At 39.5% G+C, this 25,914-nt stretch overlaps 1 protein-coding gene across 1 annotated transcript in view; it reads left to right on the forward strand.

Moving 5' to 3' along the window:
- Positions 1-6,310: 6,310 nt before the first annotated feature.
- Positions 6,311-25,914, forward strand: part of LOC124162785 (hemicentin-2-like) — an 810,672-nt gene continuing 791,068 nt past the window's right edge. Inside the window, exon 1 of the mRNA XM_046539421.1 lies at positions 6,311-8,241. Within this exon, the coding sequence (XP_046395377.1) occupies positions 8,064-8,241 (178 nt within the window). The 5' untranslated portion in view covers positions 6,311-8,063. The remainder of the gene's footprint in view (positions 8,242-25,914) is intronic.

Genomic DNA, 25,914 nt, shown 5'->3' on the forward strand with positions numbered 1-25,914 from the left:
TCTAAATCAATGTGTGTAAAAGGAGACAACTGCAAGAGTTTACATGCATTTCCGAGTTTTATTTATATAAATTAGTGTAAAAATTAAAACAATGATGTTTTATTTACACTAATTCTTTATTCTGTGGGAGGGAAGCACTCAAAGGAGCATTTGACCATTTTCATTTGTGGGAATATGGCAGGGGAGCTCCTAAAGCCTCTTGTCATCCGGAAATCAGCTCGACCACGATTTAAAAACGTTGAAATTGAGAAGCTACCGGTCAAATGGAGTCAGAATAAAAAAGCATGGAACACGGCTTCAATCATGGAAGAGTGGCTTAAAAGTTTCAATGTCGAAATGAGGAGGAAAGATAGGAAAGTCATACTTTTCCTTGACAATGCAACCTGTTACCCTAAAATTCACCTGGCGAATGTGAAGCTAGCCTGGTTTCCGGCAAACACAGCAAGCATCACTTAGCCAATGGATCAGGGAGTAATTAGATCGCTGAATGCACAATATAGGAAGAACATGATGCGATCATTATTAGCTGCAGCAGATACTGCGAATTCAGTATCAGAGGTATAAAAAGTATCAGTGCTGGATGCCATTAATTGGATTAATTTGGCAGTGAAAGATATTAAAACATCAACTGTTAAACAATCTTTCGCCAAAGCTGGAATTCTGCCAGAGCTGATCCCCGAGGAAGGTAAAGAAAATAATTTGCATCCTGACATATCACCAATGTAATTGCATATTTACGCATTTACAGGATTATATATATGACCTTTGCTATTTAGGAGCCAATGGTGGATCTAAGCGAATTTGAAGTAAGTAATAAACTGAGATAACATGAGTGCTGAGAGATTTGTGGATTTCGACAACGATCTTCTCACGAGCAATGAAGATGGTTCCTTAACAGCCAATAATAAAGAAGAGGAAATCTGTGATACCGACGAAGAAGTGACCTTAATATGTGAAGAAAATAAAAAATCGTATAGAGAAATGTTGGTCTCGTCAAAAGAATTAGAAGAATGCAGTCTCACCAAAGATTACACTGATTTGTTTAACATCTTGCATGGGGCCATTGGCAACGTAGAAAATTGTATTCTACAGGAAAAAAGTAAAGACAGACAAAAATGACTGATTACTTCAAATAAACTAATTAAAAATAATGCGATGCTGTTCTTTTATAATTTAATTATAATTAATCACTTCATAATCGTCTACGTGTAGAATTTGAGTCAAACCATCCTTTTAGGCAACGCATTCAATGGACGTGATATGACTTTCGCGGTCTTTTTTGAATTGTCAGACCCTGAGTTAAGCGGAATACTGTCTTATCCGGAAAAAAGTGAAGGGCCCGAGAGATTCCGCTTAAGACAGGTTTCACTGTATATATATATATATATATATATGAACAAAAAGGTGCATTTCGAGTTGTTCATTTCGATAGGCAACCAGAGGTGGATCTAGGGGGGAGAGGTAAGGGAGCCATAGCCCCCTCATTGTGTATCCAATTTACACTAGATAGAATGGTAATTCGTTCGGACCCCCACTACTGATGGGAGATTATCCCCGCTAAACCCCCCCCCCCCTATTTCCTATACTGGATCCGCCACTGTAGGCAATCACTATACAAGATTTTTTTGATGATGTTTCCATTGTTGAGCTACACCTCCTTGTTGAAAATTTTACAAACTCTTCAGCGTGTTTGATTGTGCAAGGGATCGGATTGGTCTATGACGCCAAAAAGTGTAAAGGAAGCAATTTAACTAATTTAATTAAGTGGAGGAGAAGTTGAGAATACACTGCCTGTGAGCGAGTGCTGTTGACGCTAAATTTGTTTATTTGTTGATTCAAATACCCCCGAATACAGCATATATTGGTCTTTTACTTCGAGGTTTTCTACAAGCTGACATTTACATGTGCACGAATAACCATGCTCTCGATAGGGGTAGCCTACTCAGGCAAAACCCCCGACCTCTTATTTGGCTGGCGAAGACTTTAGCCCGCCGCCTTCTAGACCGGTAATATAAGAGCTACCTCCCGTAAAAGGGAAAGTATCAGGATTTTTAGGCAATCTATTTCTAAGTATTTACTTTGAATACTGTTTCCATATCCCATTATACTGCTTAAGTTGGGGTTTCAATGTTGGCCTCGGCTAGTGGTAACTGCGCAGCCATCTTGAGCGCTCTTGTATACAATTACCTAAAGTTTTCGCCAACCAAAGCCCTACCTCCTTATTGAAATGGATGAGTTATTTATTTTCATCAGCATCGTGAATTCCTCTTATTACATTGCTCTCAACTCCTGCTCATAGATTTCTAAACTAAAATGGGGTCATACATTCTTTCATCGGCAAAAAGGTCAATGCACCCGTTAGTTGAGGAAAAATGAGGGATATTCAGGGAATAAAATTTTTGCATCGGCACAGCATCCTGCAGAAACTTTCGCTCGCTAGTGCGGGAATTATGGCCCAAAGTTTTAGCAGCGGCTGCGGAATGCAGGCTGCGTGATATTTTTTTCCTGTACGCATGGCAAACAAGCATAGGAAGAGATTGTAAGAGAAAGTTCATCCTCCTAGGTGGAGATAATTATTGGGGAAAGATGGCGGGGAGTGGTATCCAAGGGTGTTGGTCAATCAAAGATGCAATTGCTGACAGGAATTTGATGAGACCAAAGCTTCGCGTGGCTGATTGAGGGATATATGCGGGGGCCTTTCTGTTTTTTAGGTCGAAGGAGATCCTATTGTTATGCTGTTAAGGTTAGCGTGACTCTTGAACACACCCCTCTGGTTTACGTCCTCACCAACTTCCGTTTAGGCGATGAAATGAAGAGGAATAAATAGATATGATTGTCCTGGAGAATTATGGGGTGGACTAGAATAAATGGGAGGTCATTTGAAGGATCGTGGTTAGAGTAACTAGAAGTTTTGATTCCTTCGGGCTTGTCCCGCTTTTTAATAGAGCGCGTAAGCGTTCGACCGGCTTTTTTTTATGAAGCCGAATGACTAGGGAGAATTTGGTGAGGCCTCGTCCTAAGGGTTGGATCATTCGGATAATGAAGTATCCATGTGACTACTCGCGTAATCACTTGAATATCTAAGTAATCACTCGGGTATGGTAAACCCTAGATCCTCCGATTCATAAGGGTAATATGAACCTAGCTTTAAAATAGTTTTTATCGCATGTAGATTGGCGCAGCCTGAGAGGATATCGGAGAGGATGTATCTCCTCCGTTCGATCGGGCAGATTTTGTCTTTTTCCTTTATGCATGTCTCGTTTAAAACGTAAGCTCAGACCTTTCAATTTTAGGTCACACGGAGAAATCACTTACGAGCGATTACTTATGTCACAAATGAAGATAAATTATACCTATGAAAATACTTAGATCAAAATTTTAAATAAAAACAGGCAAATGATGCTATGGTCAATATATTTAAATATCAAATCACATTCTTCAAAATTTGTCGAATCGAAAGACAATTATGGTGCGCTTGGTGAACAAGTCAATTCAGTCAGCATTCCGAAGATAGGTTTGACGCAGCCGTTAAATTCAGCCGTTCTCCTAGCTGCTAGAATTTGAACGCCCGCGTGATTATTCAGTTGTACATCCTTCATCACATTCTCTACGGAATAGTTCTGATTCTGAGTTTATATCACGATAATTAAGTAAAATTTGATATGGTAAAGTAATTGATAAGGGGCAATCATTAAAATCCCGTCGGCATTTTTTAAACATATTTTATATTCAAGCCATCATGATTCAAACCGTTAGCTGTATATTTCGTAAAGAAACTTATTCATCATAAAATATGAATAAGACATCATTTATCATACTGTTGGTAGCAGTGGTAGCAGCCGAAGCTATCTTCACCGTATTCACAGTCGCAGTGATTTCGAGTATATAAACCATGTAGCGATATATCGTTTATCACTTGGTAGCAGCCTGTGCTTACATCACCGTATTCAGTGATCCAATCACAGTGATTTCGAGTATTAAATCACCGACAGTGATTGCGACTTTTCAGTAACGGTGATTCAATCACAGCTAGCGATATATCGCTCGTCACTACATTCGAAATCTCACTCTTCCATTCTTTCCTTCTACTTATGCGTCTATCACTGTTTTCATCAGACCATCTTGTGGTATGGCGTGGTCGTCTGAGTCGCCCCCGTCTTCTTCTTGAACTTTTCGTAAGATTGCTCTACTTCACTCCTTAAAACTTCCACGTCAGTCACACGATCTATCCATTTGATTTTCATTATACTTCAGTAGCACCATATTACGAAAGCCTCCAAACTTGCCCTCAATGCTGCCGTCATCGTCCATCCTTCGCCACCATAAAGATTCTGAATACTTCTAATGAATGGGTTCCTATGAATTTTCTCCGTAATTCAACGCTTACATTCCCAGCTGTTCGGAGACTCATCCTTTTGATAGAAAACCCTCCCCTCTTGGGCTATTCTACTATTTCCTTCTCGCCTCGTCCCTTGCTGATCATTCGGCTACCCATGTAGCGGAACTCTTTCGCCTCCTTAACTTCATATTTTAAAGTTGGACCTTTTGGCGACATCTTCTCTTCCAGCGCAGAATAGTTCTTTAGTAATCTTCGTGCGTATAATACACCATTTTGTTTTCCATATTTATAAGAATGCCCTATGTTAATGCAAAGGATTCCGTGTATTGAGTAGTAGATGCGATTATGCATTCGGGGCTTCCACCGCGTTGTTTGATCCCTGAAGAAGACGGTTACTCTGGGAATCCCGCCAACATCTCTACCTCTGACCTGAAGATGCTGGGGGGGACAAGATGAGAGATGTCCATATGGGAGGATTATATCAGAAAGCAAAGATAGGGGCATAAAATCAGTATCAAGAGATTAAACGTCTGCGTCACTTGATATTTCTCATGAGGAAACACCACCGATGTGTTGGCCCGGTGAAATATTTTTTTTCCAATTAATCGGATAAAACTCATGAACTTTTCTCATTCATCAACGCATGAATTCTTCGTACTCTGTGTTATTGCGAAGGCTTCCATGGTTTTATAGTAGATGCGATCATGCATTCCTGTCTCCCACCGTGTTGTTTAATAACCTAAGCTTTTTACTTACAGTTACGCTGGAACAGTGGCATATCCAGGAATTTCGTTCGGGGAGGGGTCCAAAACCAGGAGGAAATTTGAAAAAACTAGGTTCTAGAAGATTTATTTTTAAATTACTAATCTTAACAATTTAGACTAATTTTAACACTTTTCTTAATCGAAAAAAAACTTAAATTTTCAAAGAATTTTTTTGTAAATTCATGATTTTTCAATACTTAATTTCCTTTTTGACGAAAAAAAGTAATTTTGTTATTATATTTCGGGGGAGGGGGGTTGACCCCCCGGATCGACCTCTCTTTGCACCACTGCGCTGGGAATCCCACCAGCATCTCCACTTCTGACTTAAAGATGCTGGCAGGGTCACCGGCGAAACTGTCTACATCGGACGTGGTAAAAACTGCTGGCCTGAAGTTCTAAATCTACATACTACCTACCCCGCAAGCCGCCTAAAATGGCGTGCGGCAGGGGGTGTTAGGACCCCAGACATATAAAACTCAAATACTCAAACAAAATTACGACTAACATCAATTAAAGTCCATTATGGTTCGAGGGAAAAACGAATCCACGTATCTATCCGTTCGGCAAAATATCTCTCATAATATATCCCTTCTGTCGAACCTGGAAATATAGAGGGGCTCTTATATTATGTTCTCCGAGTCGCTGTTAAAGCTATCTATTCTCAATTGCTTTAGCAATCTGACTCCAGCGCGTAGCCTAAGAGTCTCTAGCGGCTCCCAGCCCAATTCGTTAAACATCTGGGTAACGCTGTCTATACACCCGTAACAGTTTTTGACGTATCGCGCAGCTTTCATTTGTGTTTTATTCAGATCACGGATGAAGTCTTTCTGCACCGGAATAACATATGCTCGCTGCATATTCAAGTTGTGGACGGACGAATGCGAAATAGCGCCTTTCTTTTACTTTCCCATCCGAAAATCTTCCCACAATACGATTGACGAATGCTAACTTCTTCACGGCTCTGTCACTAAGATGTGGGGAGCTATGGAGTATTGCCGGTGTCGATATCAGAATCCGAGGAAACGCGGTGGAATCCCGGAAAATCTGATCGCACCTCCCTACGTGCTTACCCCTTCCCGCCCACCCCGCCAAAATCCTATGGAACCCTCCCCTCCTCCCCCACCCACGGTCGCCATCCCTTCCCCTCCGACGCCATGTCCGTCCTCCCCGCCGCTGGAACTCCTGGTAGTCAGTCTCGCGTGCGAAAGCGAACAGGTCGTACGTTTCCCATTATGCGACTCTGCGGCGCTTGAAGGCAGGATCGGCGCCAGGGATTCACATGAAAGAAAGTTTACCCCCGAGCGTTCGGAGATGTATATGTAGAGAGATAGAGAGGGTAAGGTTTTGACTCTCCCAATGTTTCACTCGGTTATTTTTCCGCCTACGGTTCAGCGCTCTCTCCGAATATCGAGATAGCTCGCAAAAGATTTTTTTTCCTCCGAATTCGAATGTGTCGTGGCGGCGGAGATAAACTTTATTCGGGTCCTTATGAATCTTTCAGTCGTGTCTCCGATAGGGAAGGGACCGAAAACGCTCCCTCGATGTTGTTTTATCATGTGTGGACTGTGATTATGTGATGACCTACGACGGAACCTCGATCCTCATGAAAACAAAGTTCGCATGACTGTTGAACGTTTTGTTCCTCTTGTGATTGATTTAGGCCTATTGGTTCCATTTCCCCCTTCAACATAGTTGGAATTGCCCTATATGTGTGTGAGTGTGGAACGCACTGAGAAACTGGTGCTATTTTCAATGAATGCGTAGTTCGGTGTTGTTCTTGGTGAATCGCAGTGAATTGTACATAACTTTATAGTTTCATTCGTCAAATGCTGACTTCATATCCCCCCTTGCTTGAGGAAATTTTGAGAAAATCGCTGTGAATATTCGCATAGTGTTTACGTGAGGAAAAAAACCTGGACGTAAAAGAGGAATGGGTTGGTGACGCAGCACACTCTTGGATTCTCACGAGATAGCAAGAGCAGCGCGCTTTCGACCATTTCGGGTTCCATAAACGTCATAACGATGCGGTGAAGCCGGCAAACACTCGTGAAATCACCGCACCGGCCGGCGAGGAGAGTTGTTCACCAAAGCAAATGGGCGCGCACACGAATGTACGCGTCAAAAAGCGATTCGACCATTAGCGGCGGCCGCTCTGAATGGGACTCCTCCACCTGCGGGGGATGGCCGCGCGAGAAATGATTCTCTCCCCTCTTGCAGCCGACGTCTCCGCCAACTCACCTGCCGCGCAACCGAGGTACGAAGCCGGCGACAGCGCGGGCAATCCCGGCTCCATTCTTACGCGACGCTTCCCGCACCATCACCTCGCTTGATTCAACACTGTTTTCGATTCGAGGAAGGCTTCCAGTGCGCAGCACACCGGCAGGGCTTAAAAGACGGACTGGAGGAACGAAGCCGGCGATAGCGCGGCCAATCCCAGTTCAATTCTTAACGTGACGCTTCCCACACCAAGACTTGAAGTCAACACTGTTTTCGATTCGAGGAAGGCCTCCATGTAATTATCGCTTGAGATTTTGAGGCCTCAGTACCCAGCTTATGTAGCTCTCTCCTGGGCAGAGGAAGGGCTCCAGTTTGCCGGTAAGACTTACGAGACGGAGTGGCGTCCCACGCGGTTCTCTTTACTCCGTTCATCACCCCGTGACTTTCCCGTTGAAGACACCGCAGAAGGTGACTTCCTCCCTATAGCCCACCCTACCCACACTGGGCGACCGAGCCGTCTCCTTAGGGACAACGCATAGGTGTGAAACAGATACCCCAAGGATCCATCTCGCCTTACGCCCCCGATAAAGGAGAGTGGAAGTGGCTTCGTGACAACACCGACCTCCGGCGTCGAAGCCGGCGTTTCCCTACCGCCTCTCCTCGTGAGGCCAAAGCGTGTGCCCCTCCCCCCCAAGCTGAGGTGTTGTTGTTCTTCTCCCCGGGCCTTCGGTCTTCGTAACCCGATGCCTCGTTCGTCGTCGTCTTCGCCGGCCGCCTCTGCCCCCGCGGCCGTCCCCCGATTCAACCTGGCCCTGCTGCTCCTCCTCCTGCTGCTAGCCCCTCGCGTCCACCGGGCCGTGGCCGCAAACGAGCCGGAAGATGATGACATGGAGACGGGGGCTTGGGACGCCGAGGACCCCGGTGAGTTTGACCACGTGTCTTTTTTTGCGGGGTATCGGTCTTAAACTCCTTCTACCTAGCCAAATACGTCGCTCGCCGCCTTCGAATAACATATCGATGGCTAAGTTCTAACAACACGTACCTATCTCAAAGTTTAGCCGGTTTGACGCTGGTATCTTGAACAAAATGTAATAACATTAAAAAATAAAATTCAAGCAAGAAACAACTCTTTATTGGCAAATGTAGATATCCTTCTTTTTCAGTTTTATGAATTTTAGATTTTTAATTTTAGCGTAAAGTTAGAAAAAATTAATCGTATTTTTGCTCTCCTGAAAAGTTGCTATTTTTTGAGATACTTGTTGTTAGAACTTAGCCATCGATATGTAATATCGCAAAAAACGATTAACGTAAGAATTTATTTTAAAAAATTGTGTAGTATAAGAATTATTTTGTGTGTGAAAAAATACAGTGATTAACGTCAACATTTTTAATTTTAAGTTTTTGCTAACACAAGCATAACACTAAACCCACAACACAGACAAATGCGCACAATATTAATTAAATTGTTTTCTGGCTGGTTGGGGTGAACTTGTTTTACCAGGCCAGCTGTAACACGTATTCGGTGCCTCAAATAATGTGAGGTTCTTCGAGTCACATGAAACATCGCGGGTATTTATTGCTCCAGCCACGAAAACTATTTATTTTTGGAAGAGATTGAATCTGTTCCGACGTTATCGTTGGGAAAGAAAAATAATCCACGGGAGACAGGACCTTAAACGATTGATGGCATATCAGATTTAAGTCATCTTTTTTGAAAACACACCTTGATGTAAGTGAATTTGATTTATAATTTGCCTTAAAATAGTTGATTTAACTAACCTGGGTTTTCACTTTTACTCTGCTGCAAGTCAACTTTATTTTAGAATACATATGAAGGAAAAATAATCCGGAAGGATATATTATCCACAAGAGAGGAGATCTTAAAAGATTGTTGGCATATCAGACTTTAAGTCATTTTTTAAAAACACATCCTGATGTAAGCGTATTTGATTTATAGTGTTCCTTAAAATATTTCATTTAACTGACCTAGGTTTTCACTATTACCATACCAAAAGACAATTATTTTCGGATTCTTACCAATTGGCACCTGTGTCCAAGAATTAACTTAGCTCAAGGATTGCACTTACATCTCAGGTGAAAATGAACTTATTTCTTGGTCTAAGTATTTCTTTAAAATTTATTGGAGTACACTATATACAGTTTATTTGAAGGACTTGAGTTAATTAGGTTTTCTTCGTCCATTTTCTACCACGAAATACTACTTTCCGAGGAAGTGATGTATTAAATTAGGTATATTGACATACTAAGGCCTTAAGGTGAATCAAAAAATTTACCAACTATCGATTCAGTTGGATTGTACTGCTAATATTAACACATTATGTAAGATACATCCAACATTTTTATCGTAGGTATACATTAACATAGTTGACGCTCATTGTATTTCTCCTTCCGTTAATTACTTCATGTCCTGAAAATGTTATCAAATTTAGTAAAACATGGTGGCCCAAGGTAAAACATAGCGACCAAAACTCTAAGAAATCTCTTCTTTTAACAAATTTTTAATTTTCAACGGAAACTTGATTCGTAAAGCTCAAGATATGTAGAGCGATATAACGGTTTAAATCTCGACTCAGAGCGCCACCATGTCTTTATTTCTCTCGAAAACATGCATTAAGTTTGAAAATAGTAATTAGGGTCGTGTTTGCTTGCGTGCGCTGCTGGTAACAGGTCGTGTCTGGGAAAATAACTCGCGCCTGCAGTCAAAGGGATTCACGTTGCGAGCCTTCCGTCATTGAAAAAAAAATATGAGTACCTGTTGTCCCTTCTCCTCTCTCCTTCATCTTCCCTATCTCTCACACATATTTGGGGACCTTGAGAGGGTTGCCGTTGTCAAGGAGTTACTCCGCCACAAACGCGTCGTCATGAAAATGAACAAAACAGTCTAACGTCAAAGGCCGCATGTATTTTTTTAAATGCAAGCTGCGTAGAGGGAATCTGTATTATTCGTAATTTTCCTAACATGGTGCGTTACGTACTAATGCAATGAATTTTCAGAAAGAATAACATTCATTTTAGAGTTAAAATTACTATCGCGTCACTGAAATTAGCGGCTCTGAATAATTTTCTGTTTTCACAGGCGAAACTCCGTTGTTGAGGAAAATCACACTTAACGAAATACAGAGAATGGAGATGAAATATATTCCTGCGACGTTAGTGACGTATGGAAAGTGACTCGGGTAATGGACTGAGAAATTCCTATGCCATATTGATGGTATTTTACGCGGAATATAAAAAAAAATGGAGAGCTGAATCACGGGGATTTAGGCTTAACGTCAGAATTTGTTGGAGGTCTGGTATCGATAAAGGATATTTATGCACGTTGCCCCTGAAAAGAACACGGTTTATGGATTGGGTGGAGATTGCTAAGCTGTTATGAAGTAAAGAAGGAGAAAATGTCGGAAAACAGGCATTCACAGCTTCAAGTCTACATATAAAAAATATCGGTGCTCGTGTCAATTCACGTTATTGGAGACACTAACCCTTATAACAATTAAAATGCATTTCCCACAATTATCTCGAGTTATCCCCGCATTGATTTTCTAGTCAAAACTGTTATCTTGTAAAATTTACCACTGAAAAAATGTCATCTAGTCGAAAAACTCCGTAAGAATGAAGAGATTTTTCCGAAACTGTGAAAGCTGGTGTTCCGTCTAATGCGTAGCTAGGTACTATGTACTAAGAAAGAGTATTATTAATAAAATTGGAAAATAAAATTTAAATAATAACTCTGCACACGTGATGCTATGTCGCAGTTAAACTGATTGTGAAAAAAGGGTAATATTTTTTTTAATCATTTAGTGTTTTTTTAGCAGTAAATAATGAAGGATAGTCACGCGGTAGATGCTGAATTGGATGATTAAGGAAAGCAAATCCACCACAACCTTTAATTTGAACAAATAGACTTAGAAACGCTCACAGTACAGTATAAAGTTAATGGCTTGTGAAATGTATCGCAACCTTTTATTTTTGGAAATTGTTTCGCGACCTTGTCGGAATTAAAAACTTCACGTTAAGTCATAGATAAAATAAGGTTGAATTCGACTGTTGCGTGATATAACTTGGAATCTTTGAAAAAGTGATGAGTGCAAGTAAAATAATACCCAAATTTTGTTGAATTTTCATATTTATTACTTATGATTAAAAATAATAGCGAAGCCTAAAGTTATGTGTATGGAAAATCATGTACATGGTAACTTTAATAGGACGCATTAAAACCGCTGAAATGTTATGTTTTGTCTTTTTATCACGAAATAATGTGTTTAAAACTGAAAATATCTATGTAATTTAAGTTACGTGTTTAAATTAATCCTTTTACAACATATAGCTATCTCGAGTATAAATAATTATATTTTACCTAAGTATATGTTCCAAATTGGAATGAAAGGCAAATGCTGATAATGGCTGCTCTATCTCCCTATAGCGTTTTCAGATGGCAGCACTAATAATAAAACGAGAATTCGCTAAAAATAGGACTGGCTAAAAAAGGAGTAGGTATTACTTAATTTCCGTGTTCCTTTCCATCGATGTTTTCGAAAACCTCAGCTTGGATCGCGGACAGAATCGCATTCAACTCGACAGTTGCATGAATCAATGCTGACTTTTTTGTGGCGGGTGCGTGCGAAAATAAATCTAATGGTTGGTCAGCGATTGGGAGGGAGGGCGGGGGCGAGTGGGAATGGCGTTGTTTTTCGGTGGAAAGGTCCGAGTGGTGGTGGTGGTAAAACCATTCGTGCGGTCATTGTTCCGGATCCGTGGGAAGGACAAGCAGGCGCTGCTGGCGTGAGGGTTCGTCTTTCCGGCCTTGGAACCGATATCCCTTTGCCGTCAACTGCCTGCCGCGACCCGCGGTCTTTTTGCTTCAGTTCGCGTGATATTCCTTTCGGCTCCAATGTCCTCTCCTAATTCTCGTAGACTAGTCTTTGGATAGGAATGACCCAAGGCAGTTCCATGACTTTGTGAAGAGTGGACCTTAGACTTTCTTTGTGCATTTACGGCTACTACTTATTTAAATCTGCGTTGCACCCCGCAACCGCCTCGATAAATGTATGGCGATAGATGTTCAGGCCCGTTTACACGATACATTATTGCGTACGAGTTAATGCCTAAATGTATGAACGCTAGAATGAACGCAACATTGCAATGTATAACAACCCAACTTGTGCGAATATATGAGCAGAAAATAGAACCTATTCTAATTTGACTAATGCATTTGCACATGCTCCGTTTCGGTCCACAAAAATTGTTCATACAATGAGACATTACCCTGTACGTGTTACTATATCGTGTAAAAAGACCTTTACACCTATTTGATAATGCAAAAAAGTGGGCGTTATGAAGGTTTGACTTTGACTTGAATTATTTAAGTCCTTTATTGTAAGGGGAAAGCACGAATTCCCATACCTGTCATTCGGCGAAATATCTATCATATTAATCTTTCGGACCAAGAAATATAGCACAGGTCTAGTATGATGTTCTCCATGCCGCTCTGTATGGTACATGCTATCAATTGCTCAAGTAATCTGAACATAGGTGCTGCCGTCTGAGTCTTTAGCGGAACCCAGTCTAATTAGTGTAAAAGCTGTCTTAAGCTATCTGTTTACTCCAATAAGTTGTACACGTATCGTTCCTTTTTTTCTCTAGATTTCGCACGGTAAAGTATTAAATAACATAGCAATAAGGAAATACGATTAATTATTTCAGGCCGTCTAATCTAATTTCTTGGCACGTAATGGATGAGAATATCAATATTTTTGATGATGCAAATAAATGGGATGAAATTTTATGAAATGCAATTTTTAGGCAAACTTAAGGGCTGACCCCTAAATTAGGCCCCCTTCCAATTTCAGGAATTGCCCCTGCTTGTACTAAACAAACTTGTTTCCTGATAATAATCTCCTTTATTTTTTTTCTTTTAGTCGGATTATCAATTTTGGAATGATTTTAATATTATTAATCGCTTTTTTTTACGACACAAGTAACCGAAATAAAGGGTATTCGAACGAAGTACCGCATTAATTTACTCATGCATCATAATTTTCTTGGCTAGATTCTAAGTCAATTTAGCGTAGACTTTAATGCTAGAGACGCTTTTTAATATTTCTACTTCGGTTTAAACGAACGATAAATTGACCCCGAGTCGGTAGCCGTTTTTAAGAATTCGTCAAGCGAAAGACAGACTTGGATAATTCATAATTAGAAAGAGGGTATTGCATTAGGCGAAGTCGAGAACTTGCTGACAGTACGTCTTTAAACGTCTATAAACACTTAAGCCCATATGACACTTCCCAATTTATTGGCCAATCCATTGGATATTGGATTATGGTCCAACTGATACGCACCAATTTCTAGTCCAATATGCTTTTCACAATATTGAACACAATTTCTCCCCCAATTTGGAATTTGGAGCAGGTTCTATTTTCTCAAGGCCAATCTTCAATCAAAAGTCAGTTTTGTTGACTTATAGTGGCCAAAAGAAAACTTGCAAAACATCCGGTTTGGCTGTAAAATATTGGTTTTGTTCCGAAAATTCGCTTGAAGTTTCTAAATTGTGGACGAAAGACATTGTTTCATTATCGGTTGAAGCGTACAAATCACACGAATGCTTATACGACGTAAAAAAATCATCGAAATAGAATGGCATACTCTGTCGTGACACTATTTCGGCCTTTTTGGTGTAGATATTGATCATACAGTACGTTACGTCCAAAATATTGTTAACAATATTGCTCGCCTATTCTTGGCCAAAAAGTGGGCATTATCATACGGGCTAAAATTAAGTTTCAAGTGCCAAAAATTTTCAGAAAAAATACTTGTCAGTTAAATTCGTCGCAGAGTTCCGTTTTTGGTGGCGCTGTTATTCGCTTGACCCCGAGGCCGTAGCAAGGGGGGGAAGGGAGGTCTATTGGTTCAACCCCTGACCAAAACATTTCAAAGATGGGGTGTGAGGCGTATTCCTTCGCCTGCACTCTCCCTGAATTATGCCCCTCGCCTTCAAATGACCCCCTTCTCCCCCGAAATCTTTTTCCTGGTTACGTCCTTGTCCAAGGTTACTAGTGAGAAGCCTACTTTTTTCCGGAGAGGTGTCGTGGAACACCATATTAAAGGGTACACAATAATATTGTACTGTCCAGTTAGTTTTAATTTCATTTCACAAACATTACTACACACATTTCGATTGCCTTGGTACTAGTAAGCACTTTTCTGATCATATTTTTTCGGCCGCCTTCAGAATCTCCTCCTCCTGTTTTTCGCCTCACGTGGGAGGGAGGAAATACTGGGGCTGTCCATTTTCTCAAGACTACCTTCATACTCTCTCAGCGTGAATGCCGTTTGATTCAATGAATATCGTCTTGACAATCACGCTTGTGGTCAATTGTGGGGAAGTAAGAAAGCGGAGAGGTTTGACAATTGACGGTCTTCTTTTCAATTTTGATGGTTTAGCACCAAAAGGACGGGAGGGAAATAGAAATGAAACTATTAATGATAAAATAATTCCTGGAGTATAACTCTTATGTTTTTGATTATGACAACGCCGAAATTTTAGATCATGAGGTTAATTTGAGAAAAAAGACCATTCAAAGAAATGGTTCACATATCTAGATCCATTAACAGCTGTAATGAAAAACAGACATTGAAAACCTTAGGAAAATTTATTTTTATTTAATTAATCGAAATTAATGGTAACTAGGTTAGGTACTAGCTTAGTTACCTACTATCAATAAACAAATATGTGAAAAACTAAGGTATATTAAATTTATTGTGTATTCCCTTCTCATTTTTTATTACATTGTTGTAAAAAACTGCTTTGTAACCTTTATTTATGTGTCAATATTGTATATTATTGTATTTTATTGTACTCTCATTTTTTTTTTAATTATATGACCTATACTCCAGGAATTATTTTATCATTAATTAAAAGAGGTCAAGACGAGAGAAAAAAGAAAATAAATCTATTCACACATCGGAACATGAATATTTTATTTTTATTGGGCAAATGTTTCACTCAACTATTTTTCAGGGCGAAAAGGAAATTTCGTTCACATGGAATCAAGTTTTATGTTAGTTTTTATGCTTTTTCTTGTCTGCAAACGTATTTAAATCAAAAGCCCCTCTTAGCTGTCATGTTTAGAATCTTTTTTTTCATAAACGTTTTCGAAAATGGTCCATTTAATTCAATTTGCGCAATATTAACACTTTAAGTTTTTATAATTCCGTAAAACTTTTCTTAAGAGGCAATTACAATACAATTAACGCACTCGTTACTTTTATGTTTTTATTATCAAATAACATAAAGATTTTCGTGTATTTATTACAGAGGTTATTATTTTTACCCCTTTCTGTTTTCACGCTTCACCATTTCTTTCATGTTTTCCTAAATTGTCTCATTAATAGGTGAATGATATCAAATACGGTGCGTTTATGTCTTCCAAAATTTTTCATTATTGTAATTACTTTTCTATAACGTTAATCTTTAAGTATGTAAACGGATCTTTTTTTACCCATTTCCTTTTAAGCTAAAACAATTCGCAGAAACATTGATATTTTTTCGTTTTGGCACTTATACCAGTATTACTGATAAGCAACAAACTCCATTCTTCTAGTTTTAAACGTGTTTGTTCATCCCACAGGTGTGATCTAGTTTTCATGTACGCCCGGAAATTTTATTTATCAGTCATCAGTAAACCCTCCTCATATTGTAATCATATGCAGAGTGGCCAGGGTCCGATGAAAGCCATCCTCGCAAAACGGACAGCGCAACAGAACATATCCGTGCTGTAATCAAGAATTTATTATACAATAAAAGATAAATTAATTCGATGATACATTCCGTTTTCTTCTCACTTTGTGTCAAAATGATGTTCCTATATATATATATCCTTCATTCATATATGACGGATATGGGATTTGGTACAACAAAGCTGTCGTCACTGCCTCCCTAGTAACCCAGAGACCCGAACCTAAAGTCGAGTCAAGAGCAGTTAAAAGCATCAGTGCACGGAGGAAAATAGAATAGCGCTCTGGAGTTTGAGGCACACCGAATGTTGCAGTTTTCGCGTCCAATCAATAAGCGAAAACTGGTGCGGAAACAGGAATCAGAGGAGAAGTTTGTACATTAATTACTGCCACCGTGACGCGTAACAGTCCTTCCTCCTTTCACATAATAACTCTTGACGTCCCACGTACAAAGGTAACCTAGTTTGTTGACGAAGACTCCCGGTAATGCAGTTGAAATTCATAGCTGGTGAACCGTCACTAGTAATTTGGGCCATGTGCATGGTTACCGTAAGTCGAAGGGGTTGAGAGCCAGTATTTACAAACGCTTAATGCGTTAACTTATAAATTACTGTCATCAGTTCTTTCCATTATATCAACATTTCCTCCCATACTGAAAAAAAACGACGGAATGATGGGTATGGTGCTACTCGCGCGGTGTCAGTCAAAGCCGAGCTGAAGCCAGTCAGGTACCTTTCAATATGACTGACTGACATGCATTTAAAATGGGAGAATGAGCAAAAATAGAATTTGAGGATAAGCTTAAAATGTGGCTGTAAATATGCCCCACTTATTAGTGCATAGTATAAGTTACAGTTCCCTCCGAATTGTATTTTCGAATATATATATAAAAAAAACAAAAGTATAAAATTAGGTTAGGTTCGCTTTTATATTTAAATACGCAACGCCCGGGTTTCATAACATCTTCAGGTTTAAAATATGTGACTATGGTATAAACTGAAAAACTTCACTTGAATATTTAAATAGGCACGACCCGAGTTTCATAATATAGTCACATATTCAGGTGTAACATTTGTGACTAAATTATGAACTGAAAGACCTTAAGATGTAACTATGTTATGAAACCTGGGTAATGCATATTTAAATATACTGATGAACCTAACAAAGTTTTATTCTTTTATTTCCAATAATGTAAAGGTTTCACATAGTTAAGCCTGAAGTTATCAATTATATATTTCATACCATTTTTATGTATGATTCGAGAAATAATCTGAGTTTCGTGATATTCCGACTCATCTAAATGGAGCTCGCTTTACTCGATACTCGATACACGGGCAGGCACGCTATTTCTTGATTTCGCTCGTAGAAGGGATATGAGTGCACGAATATTGCAATAGAGGATTCTCGTGTTGGCCACAAAATACATTGTCACTCACTGCGCATTCAAATGGGTTTACAAAAGCGCCACTCGCATTGCTAACGCGATGAGCGAACCGAATTTCACGGTGAAATAAGCGACTATTTGGGCTTTTGACTGAAACAATTTATTTCTGATTATATAATCTATCAAAATCATAACTTTTATATGCTATTCCTCGCGGTAGTAGTTATCATATTGCAAATAGTCCGAATAAATGCATTGTTCTGCATTAATTTCACACTTTGATGCGTTCATTATTGAAAACCGATCAAACGTGCGCCAAAGGTGGTAAAACAACTAAGTTTCAACGGGACAGATTCTGATAGACTCTAATAAGAGTATACAGTCTCCTCGGTTATAAGTATTCCTATTTATAGAACCGAGTGAGTTCTCTAGCAAATGCTATCAACTCGCATTCAAATGGGTTTGGAAAAAAAGTCGCCAGTCACTACGCAGACGAAAGAGTGCTTCAAATTTTACGAGAAGCTGTCATTAGGGTTTTTAATCAACAGTTTTCCCTGGATATACACAATTACTTATACCACTTATTTTTATCAGAGCGCAAATAAATGATAAAATTTTTTGCGCTCTGATAAAAATAAATGGTATAAGTAATTGTGTATATCCAGGAAAAACTTATAGAGGAATACCACAAAGTCAACCAAGAGTTAGTGATTTTTTAATCAACATCAGTAAATAACATAATGAATGTAACTCATAAGTTTTCAATGCTATTTTTTGCGAGTTCAAACGCTCAATTGCAGCATGGGGAATGATTGGGTCGCCCTGATCTCATTTCCACTCCACAGACATTTCTGAAAACCAATTAACACTGTATTGTAAGTGCTGAAGGAATCAAAACTTTACTTTTTCCCTATGGTGATTTATTTTGACCGACCACGGTTTCGTCACAGCTTTACATTTTCAAAGGCGAGGAGTGCAGGAAAATTGAGGAGTGAGCATATTTATTGGGCTAGAAATGGAGTGGGAAATTTTTCGGTTGCTGAGGGGTTGGTAGTTAGGGGGAGGTGGCGTTTGGGCTCAGTGCTTGGGTAGGCGTCAATGGGGGTGGAGTGGGCGATGAGTTAGTCGGAAAATGGAGGAGGGGGAGCGATAAGGATAAAGATGGTCATTAACTAGGTTTGAATCACTGTGGGTTTGAAATTTTCAGCTCCTCCGGGGCGTCTAATCTGCGTCCTTTATTTTCGAAGTGCAAAATGGTGGGATAATGGTGACGTTCGATCCCTCAGACCGATGATACGATATTTCTAATGATGCAAACGAGGAAAATAATTCTGCTACCGATGCTCGTTATATACTTCTTCTAACAAAATTTTTATCCTCTTAAGCTAAAGATTTAAGTCGTGTAAGCATGTTAACCCGTTAACGCCTAGCGGTACCAAATGGTACCAGCTGGTAGTGCAGTGCTAAACGTATTTTTTTTGTTATTTATCGTAATTAATTATGGTTTTTGAGAGTTTCTAATTAATAAGAATATTTTTAATGATATTTTTCGGAAAAGTTTGCTATTATAAATCTGTCATTAACGTATTTAGAGCCGTTTGAAAATTGAGAATCATCAACTAGCCCAAAAAAAACGGAATTTTTAGAGCAAGCATTTCGATTTTCTTTACTCACGCCTTATGTACTGTTCATATAAAAGTTTTATTATGTAACCATGATTGCTTTAACATTTTTATATCATATAAAGTATGGTTATTTGATGTGAGCCTAACATTTGGGATGTTATGATGCAAAACATTTTGGTGGTACCATATGGTACCGCTAGGCGTAACCTTTAGTGGTGAAAGAATAAATTTTCCACCTAATGACTCAGAATTTCATTGACATTTAGATACATGATTACCACAAAAATCGCAAAAACTTTTTAATTCAGGCGTTACCGGGTTAACACTTATACCCACTTTTGGTCCAACGGATGGAGCATCGACACTCGCGTCTTTAATTTACCCCATGTATGATGGCATGCTAATAATAAAGGAAATGATTCAACATAAAAAATGGAGAATGAAAATTGAAAATGTTTTTGGTTCTCTAAAACCTGAATTTGGTGTTTTTTTTACTATCCAGTAAAACTTGTTGCATTATTAAACATTATGATTGTATTTTTCTATTTCCACAATTATTTATTTCAGCCGTCCCAGGTTTCGGCAAATAAAGCCCGCATTCCCTTCTTTTTTTCTTTCATTATATTAAATAACAAAGATTTCCACCGAATTACGCCGAAAACTGTATTTTTTATAGCACTGCGTTTTACCGCGAGGTTTTGACTCTATATTAAAACAAAATAAATCTCCCTATTTTCGTAAAAAATAAGCTCTATGTATTTCAAAACTTTTAACCGAATGACCATTGAAAACATTGAATTTTTAGACCAATAAAGGAAATTCTGTTTTCATTACGCATACTTAAGTATTATTGGCCCAGGAGACCTAAGTCATCGCTAATGCTGCAGTCGTTTACGTTAATACTGTTGGGTTAAAAAGTACCCGGCAAGTGAAGGCACAAATCAGTATTTTACACTAAGGACTTGTGCCTCCTCTGTGTGGATCCCTGGGCACGCCCACCGTGCCAGTGATCGGCCCTTGGAGTTTCCTTTCTGCTGCTACACGGGATCATTAGCATTCAGTAGTAGGTTCATTTTGTCAGGGCCGCGATGATGCACCACCTCATTGCTTCGCGGGTGAAAATCCGGCCCCCGTATAGGTCTCGCCCCCCCCCCCCCCCCCGACCCTTGTCCCTTTTCCTCCTCGTCATCTCCGCCGTGCCCTCGCGACCTACGGTGGAACAGAGCACGTTAACAGCTCTCTCTCTCTCGGAGTGTGTTAGCCGCCCGGGAGAGATGCTCCACTCCGCACATTCCTCCGTACAATACATACAAGCGTGCCGGCTGCTATTCACTCGATTCCCTCTCGCTTCGCGCAGTCTAGTCCCATTTCGTATTACTCGTTCCTTTTTCGCTACTGCATCCGACCTTTTCCTCCCTTTTTTATCCATTCTCGCTGTCTTGTGAGGATGCATACCTCCTGCTGGATCGGTCTTTTTTGTGTAGGATTATTCTCGTAAATTAATGCTGCCATATAGGACTTACTGTACTTATCAAGTAGACCCAGGTGAGCAATTTCTTTTATGTATCATATTTGAAAATTGTGCTTCTGCACCTTTGCGCGGCGTTTTTGCCTTCATGAGTAGTTGCCAAGCTTTACCTTCGCATGAATGTGGAAGTATAATTTGTAAGTATGCGTAATATTTTTATGTCCGTGTGGTGTGGATGTGGGAATCCTCTTGCATGCCGATCACCCCCTGCCAAACACCCTAGAGGTGGCTCGCAGGCTATAATGCAGATGTAGACTATGGGGAGAATAAGGATAGTTTGTCCGATTACCTCTCAAAGTTAATGCAAGTCGTTATACGTTCATTGACGTCCTCAAAAAGTTTTAGCCTTGATTACCAGGGGTTTTTAATCTCTAGATTTGGCGCACCTTAAAGATGAGTTACGTCATGTATAAAATTTCATACTCGATTAAAATTAATACTGGCTTCAGCGAATTTGTGCCCACTTTTTTATCTTCACCAGAAAAACCTGTAACCGATCTCGAAGGTTATCGGGAGTAAAGTTACTTACGATCTCCTCATTTCCGTTTGCTTTTAAATAGTCATCCTTTTCGTTACTGCCCATATTCACTTGATTTTACAAGTGTACCAGGAAGTATTTACGAGATTAGAGGAAGAAAGGGCAACGTGTAGAACACCGTAATCCAATAAAGATGGAGATGAACTCATGGCGTGGGGCACGGTAATTACATGGGAGACGTATTGGAAGGAAGAATCCCTTGGGGTGGCCAAGGATAAGTACTTAGGGCAGTTCAACGAAGATACGGGGTACTATCAATAAAAGACGCTTTGTACTTCCACAATATATTTTTTTTAATTCCGACCGGTTTCCACTGTTACACCATTATCGATGTTATTTTTATTTTCTGTACTTGGTAATGGTGAGGCAGCCGAAACCCATCGGATATATATGGCAGTAACAAAGTTTTTTTATTGATAATACAGAGCCCTTCCACCACGTACAAGCGTCAAGTTTCGATTTAATGAAGATACACGGGAAAAAAACATCTTGAAAGTGGAAGAATCGGTAAGGGATGGTGAGGAATGGAGAAATGGGAATTACCAATCACTTTATTGAAATGTTAGGCATGCATGCATTTATTTGCCTTCGTCAAATTCTCTGAATCTCTTTTGAGATAGTGGAATGTACGCTAATCAAAGAATTTGATCGCACACAGATCAGGCTTCGCAATTCATTTTAAGAATTCGACGGATGGAAGGGAAAAAGGAGTTTCGACGAAATATATCTTTCCCAATCAGCTATTCCTTGGAAATTTAAAAAAAATAGAAAACGCTAAAATTGCAGCATCTTTGAATGAATTCCTGACATCAGGGTCGGAACTGGGAATTTTGTCAGGGGGGCAAAGACCAGTTTGCCACCCCCGTCCCCGCTTCCCCCACCATTAAAATGCAATACCTCCGTAAGCTATTTTTTTGGATTGTGGTATTTCAATTTGGTATAATATTCAATGTGGTATTTTGGATTGGTAGTTCAAATTACACACCGTATGTATGTTATTAAGAAGTTTTATTTTTGAAAAAACTTTTTTAATATTACTTTTATTAATATACTTATACACATTAATGAATAAATTACACTTAAATTGAATAACACTCATATTAATAATCTAAAATACACTAATACAAATCATTTGCTTTCATTGTAACTCAATCGAAACTATGCAACAATTTGTGATTCACTTTTCAGATTTTGCCGCCCCCTGAAATCTGTCGCCAGGGGCACGTCCCTCCCTGCCTCTTCCTATTTTCGGAACTGGCTGACGTCTTAAGAGTTCTCGTCCATGTACTCGTTGAGGAAAAACCTTTTAATGTGAGAAGGAAGTACTATGGTGTAAAGAAACAAAGAAACACGGGAGGACGATGAGAGGAAGGAAGTATTGAGAAACGTAGTCCGTTCGGGAATTGTCCGTGACGTCATCAACTTATCTGCAAAAGGGTTAAGGCTGGTTCGTCGTGAAAAAAAATCTCGGGAAGTAGATGACGGATCGGGAAACAGAAACCATCCATGTATTTACCTTAGCCCAATTCGCTGAATCGCGTTTGAGAGCGCGTAATGAACTTTGTCGTGGAATAAGGTCGTACGTTGAGACCAAATTTCGCAATTTATTTAAAGAATACTGTAGGTAGAAGCAAATAAAAGAATTTTCGACGTAAAAACTCTTTCCCAATCATCCATTCCCTCCAAAGTTTAAAAATGGGAAACGTTAAAATTGCCTCATCTTTGCATGAGTTGCTGACGTCATATGAGTTTTCTTCCTTTAACTCGTTGGGGGAGAACATCTCGTTGTGGACAGGAGAGAATGTTGTATAAAAAACAAATATTCACGTAAGGACAATGGGATAAAGTAAGGAATAGCTGAGAAGCGGTAACCTGTACGGGAAGAATCCGTGGCGTCATTAACTCATCTGCGATAGGGTTAAGGCTGGCGATTTTTCGTCGCGACCAACTCGAGAAATTGGCAATGGATCGGGAAACGGAAAATATGCATATATTTGCCTTCGTCCAATTCGCTGAATCTCTTTTGAGATCGAGGAATTCACGCTAATGAACGAATGGTGCCGTCTCAGACCAGGTTACGCAATTCATTTAACACTAGAATGCCGGGAAATTGGCATACCCCAAGAATGCCGTGAGGGTGTCATTATGACACCCATGTTCTTATAGCCGTGTTATTTTACAAAATATTTTTTTTCTTAGTCGCTAGTGTTGAAGCGTCATCTACATTGTAATATTTGTTTTTGGTTCCTTAATATTTTCAAAAAAATAATGTTTTTTTTGTGTGTCGTGGTGTGTAGCGTATATAAAAGTGTGTAGTGTATTAAAAGTAAGTGTCGTCGCGGTAAAATTTGGCTGGTTTCAAGGAAAATCATTCGCAAATAGAGCGGAATATACTTATCTCACGAGCTAATAAATTTTCGAAAAAATTATAAACAGCTGATATTTATTGCAATTCTGTAAAAAATAAACAATCACGAAGGTAATATACTATTCTAAAATACTAATTTGGCTAGTAATCATCAAACTGCATCCCACGAAGCACCTAAACCGAATGAAGAAATTATAAAATATACTGGGTGTCAAAATGACACCCTTCGGCATTCTAGTGTTAAAGAACTCTGTAGATGGAAACGAAACAGGAGTTTCGATATGAAAAATCTTTCCAATCAGCCATTCCTTTGTAAGTATAAAATTAAAAAATGCCTTTTGGTCTCTTTATTTTTTACTTTCTTATCAAAATCGATTCTTGATAAGATACTGAGGAGACTAAAGGTATGGTTGGAGTGAGTACTTAACTGGGAGGGAATATTGAAAACAGTATTGGGTTAAAGGTTAGAATTTTGGGTAAACGACGGAAAGGAAGGAAGATAATAGGATTTTTAGTTAGAAAGATAGGGAGTAAGGCCTTATTGTGAAGAGAGAAGTATATATAGGAAGGTAAGGCTGCCATAATGCTTTTTAACTCTGTTAGCGCCGCGGGCCGATACGACGACATTTCATTTTCCGCCGGAAAGTGCCGCAAGCCGAAATATCAGTTTTGAGGTAGTTAAGCGGTCATATTGATAATTATGTAGCAAATAAACTCTTGAATAAAAATTATGGTCAATTATACAGTTAAAAATTAATATTGTGTGAGCAAAATTTAAAAAAACCGGATGCTGATGTACCAAAAAAATGGCATAACAGAAATATTTCTCGACGATTAAATACGATTGCCACTTTTCGCCAGCACTACTCCAAGTAGGTGGCATTAAGCGGGTTCTGCGGGTTACTTCATGTAAACATACCTTAATCGGTAGAGTAGTAGTGAACAAATGAAACGCAATCGACCATAGACCAAAGTTGGTGGTTTCCGGTGATACTTAATGGAATTAGCTGAAAATTTCGATTGGGTTACTCGACGTTTAACGTTATATTCTGGTGACGTTAACCGAGATGACGTTAACCGTCTGAAGATTACGTTGCCAGAAGAACCGTCACCAAGATGACGATAAACTCGAACACATGGTCATGTTTTAATAAAACAAATTCTGTGGAAAAATAAAATTTGAGTTAACACCCCAAACGACCATTTTAAATAAATGTTGAACCAGCCCACTCTCCACATCATGAGCACATGTGACCTTTGCTGTCTGAATCCTCGGCTACGGCTCCCAAATCTCCTCTCCCACCCCCTTTTCCCAAGGAGAGGAAGATGGCTGGCAAGATTCATTTGTACCGGAGCGGGCCGCTTGTTCACTTCCCTTGGCGGGCGACGGCAGCCGAGGTGCTGTGGCGGAACGCGCGCTCCTCACGACCCCCGGGCCTAGAACGGCGAGAATGGAAACTTTTTAGCCCGGAGCACAGCGGCTTTTGTATCCAGGGTGCGAAAGGATGAAATTAATGTTGATGGTCTCATAACTCAGTCGCTGTGGAGGAAAGCGCAGGGCTGGAAAAAATAATTGAAATAGGTGGCCTTTTGTGGTCGTTAAATATAAAAAAAGAAAAACAATTTAAAAAATCCAAGGCAGCATGTTTCACAAGAGGTCATTCATTACTGAATAACGGGTTAATGTAATAATGATTCTTTTATCTACTCGCCTGAGAGAGAGAGAGAGAGAGAGAGAGAGAGAGAGGGCACAACAGCTGTTAATATTTTGTCGGCAAATTTACTTTTCATGACGCTCTAGGAAGTTGTGTTTTTAGCTGTAGTTTGCTCGGCTCAACTTGGGTAATAAAATTTGGCAAAGAGAATTAATTCGAAAGAGCGAAAATTCGTATTTGGCATTGCGTATCACCTTTTAGTTTGAGTCCATTCGTGTGTAAGCTAATGCGCGTAATCCTATTTTTTTTCTTTTGCGGTCATTGAATGTTTATAGCCTCCTATTATAGCGTCGGTATTTTTCTGCGATTAATGGAGGCTTGAGTTAAAATTAAGGGGAAACACCAAGTGTATGCTTCCCTCGTGATAGTCATAGCTTCCAAATTCCCACGCTCGACAAGTCGTGTTTTGTATTTTTTCCTGACAATTACGCAATCATCTTGAAATTATCTGCGTTTAAAGGGTAGTCCTTTGCCAAAAAACACCTATATTTCTAAAGTGAATATTTTTGATCAGACAATATACTGCGGTTAAATATTCATATTTGAGGGAACAGTAACTGTTGGCAAGGATCAACTTCATTACACCATCACCAGTCCGCAAATGAAAGATTGGTTTCAAACAATTCTCTTCTCAATGCTCGTATCAGAGAGTCATTTAACACTTGCAACGTAAAAATCTGTT

This window comes from Ischnura elegans, chromosome 7 (genome assembly GCF_921293095.1).
Source record: "Ischnura elegans chromosome 7, ioIscEleg1.1, whole genome shotgun sequence".
Taxonomy (NCBI): domain Eukaryota; kingdom Metazoa; phylum Arthropoda; class Insecta; order Odonata; family Coenagrionidae; genus Ischnura; species Ischnura elegans.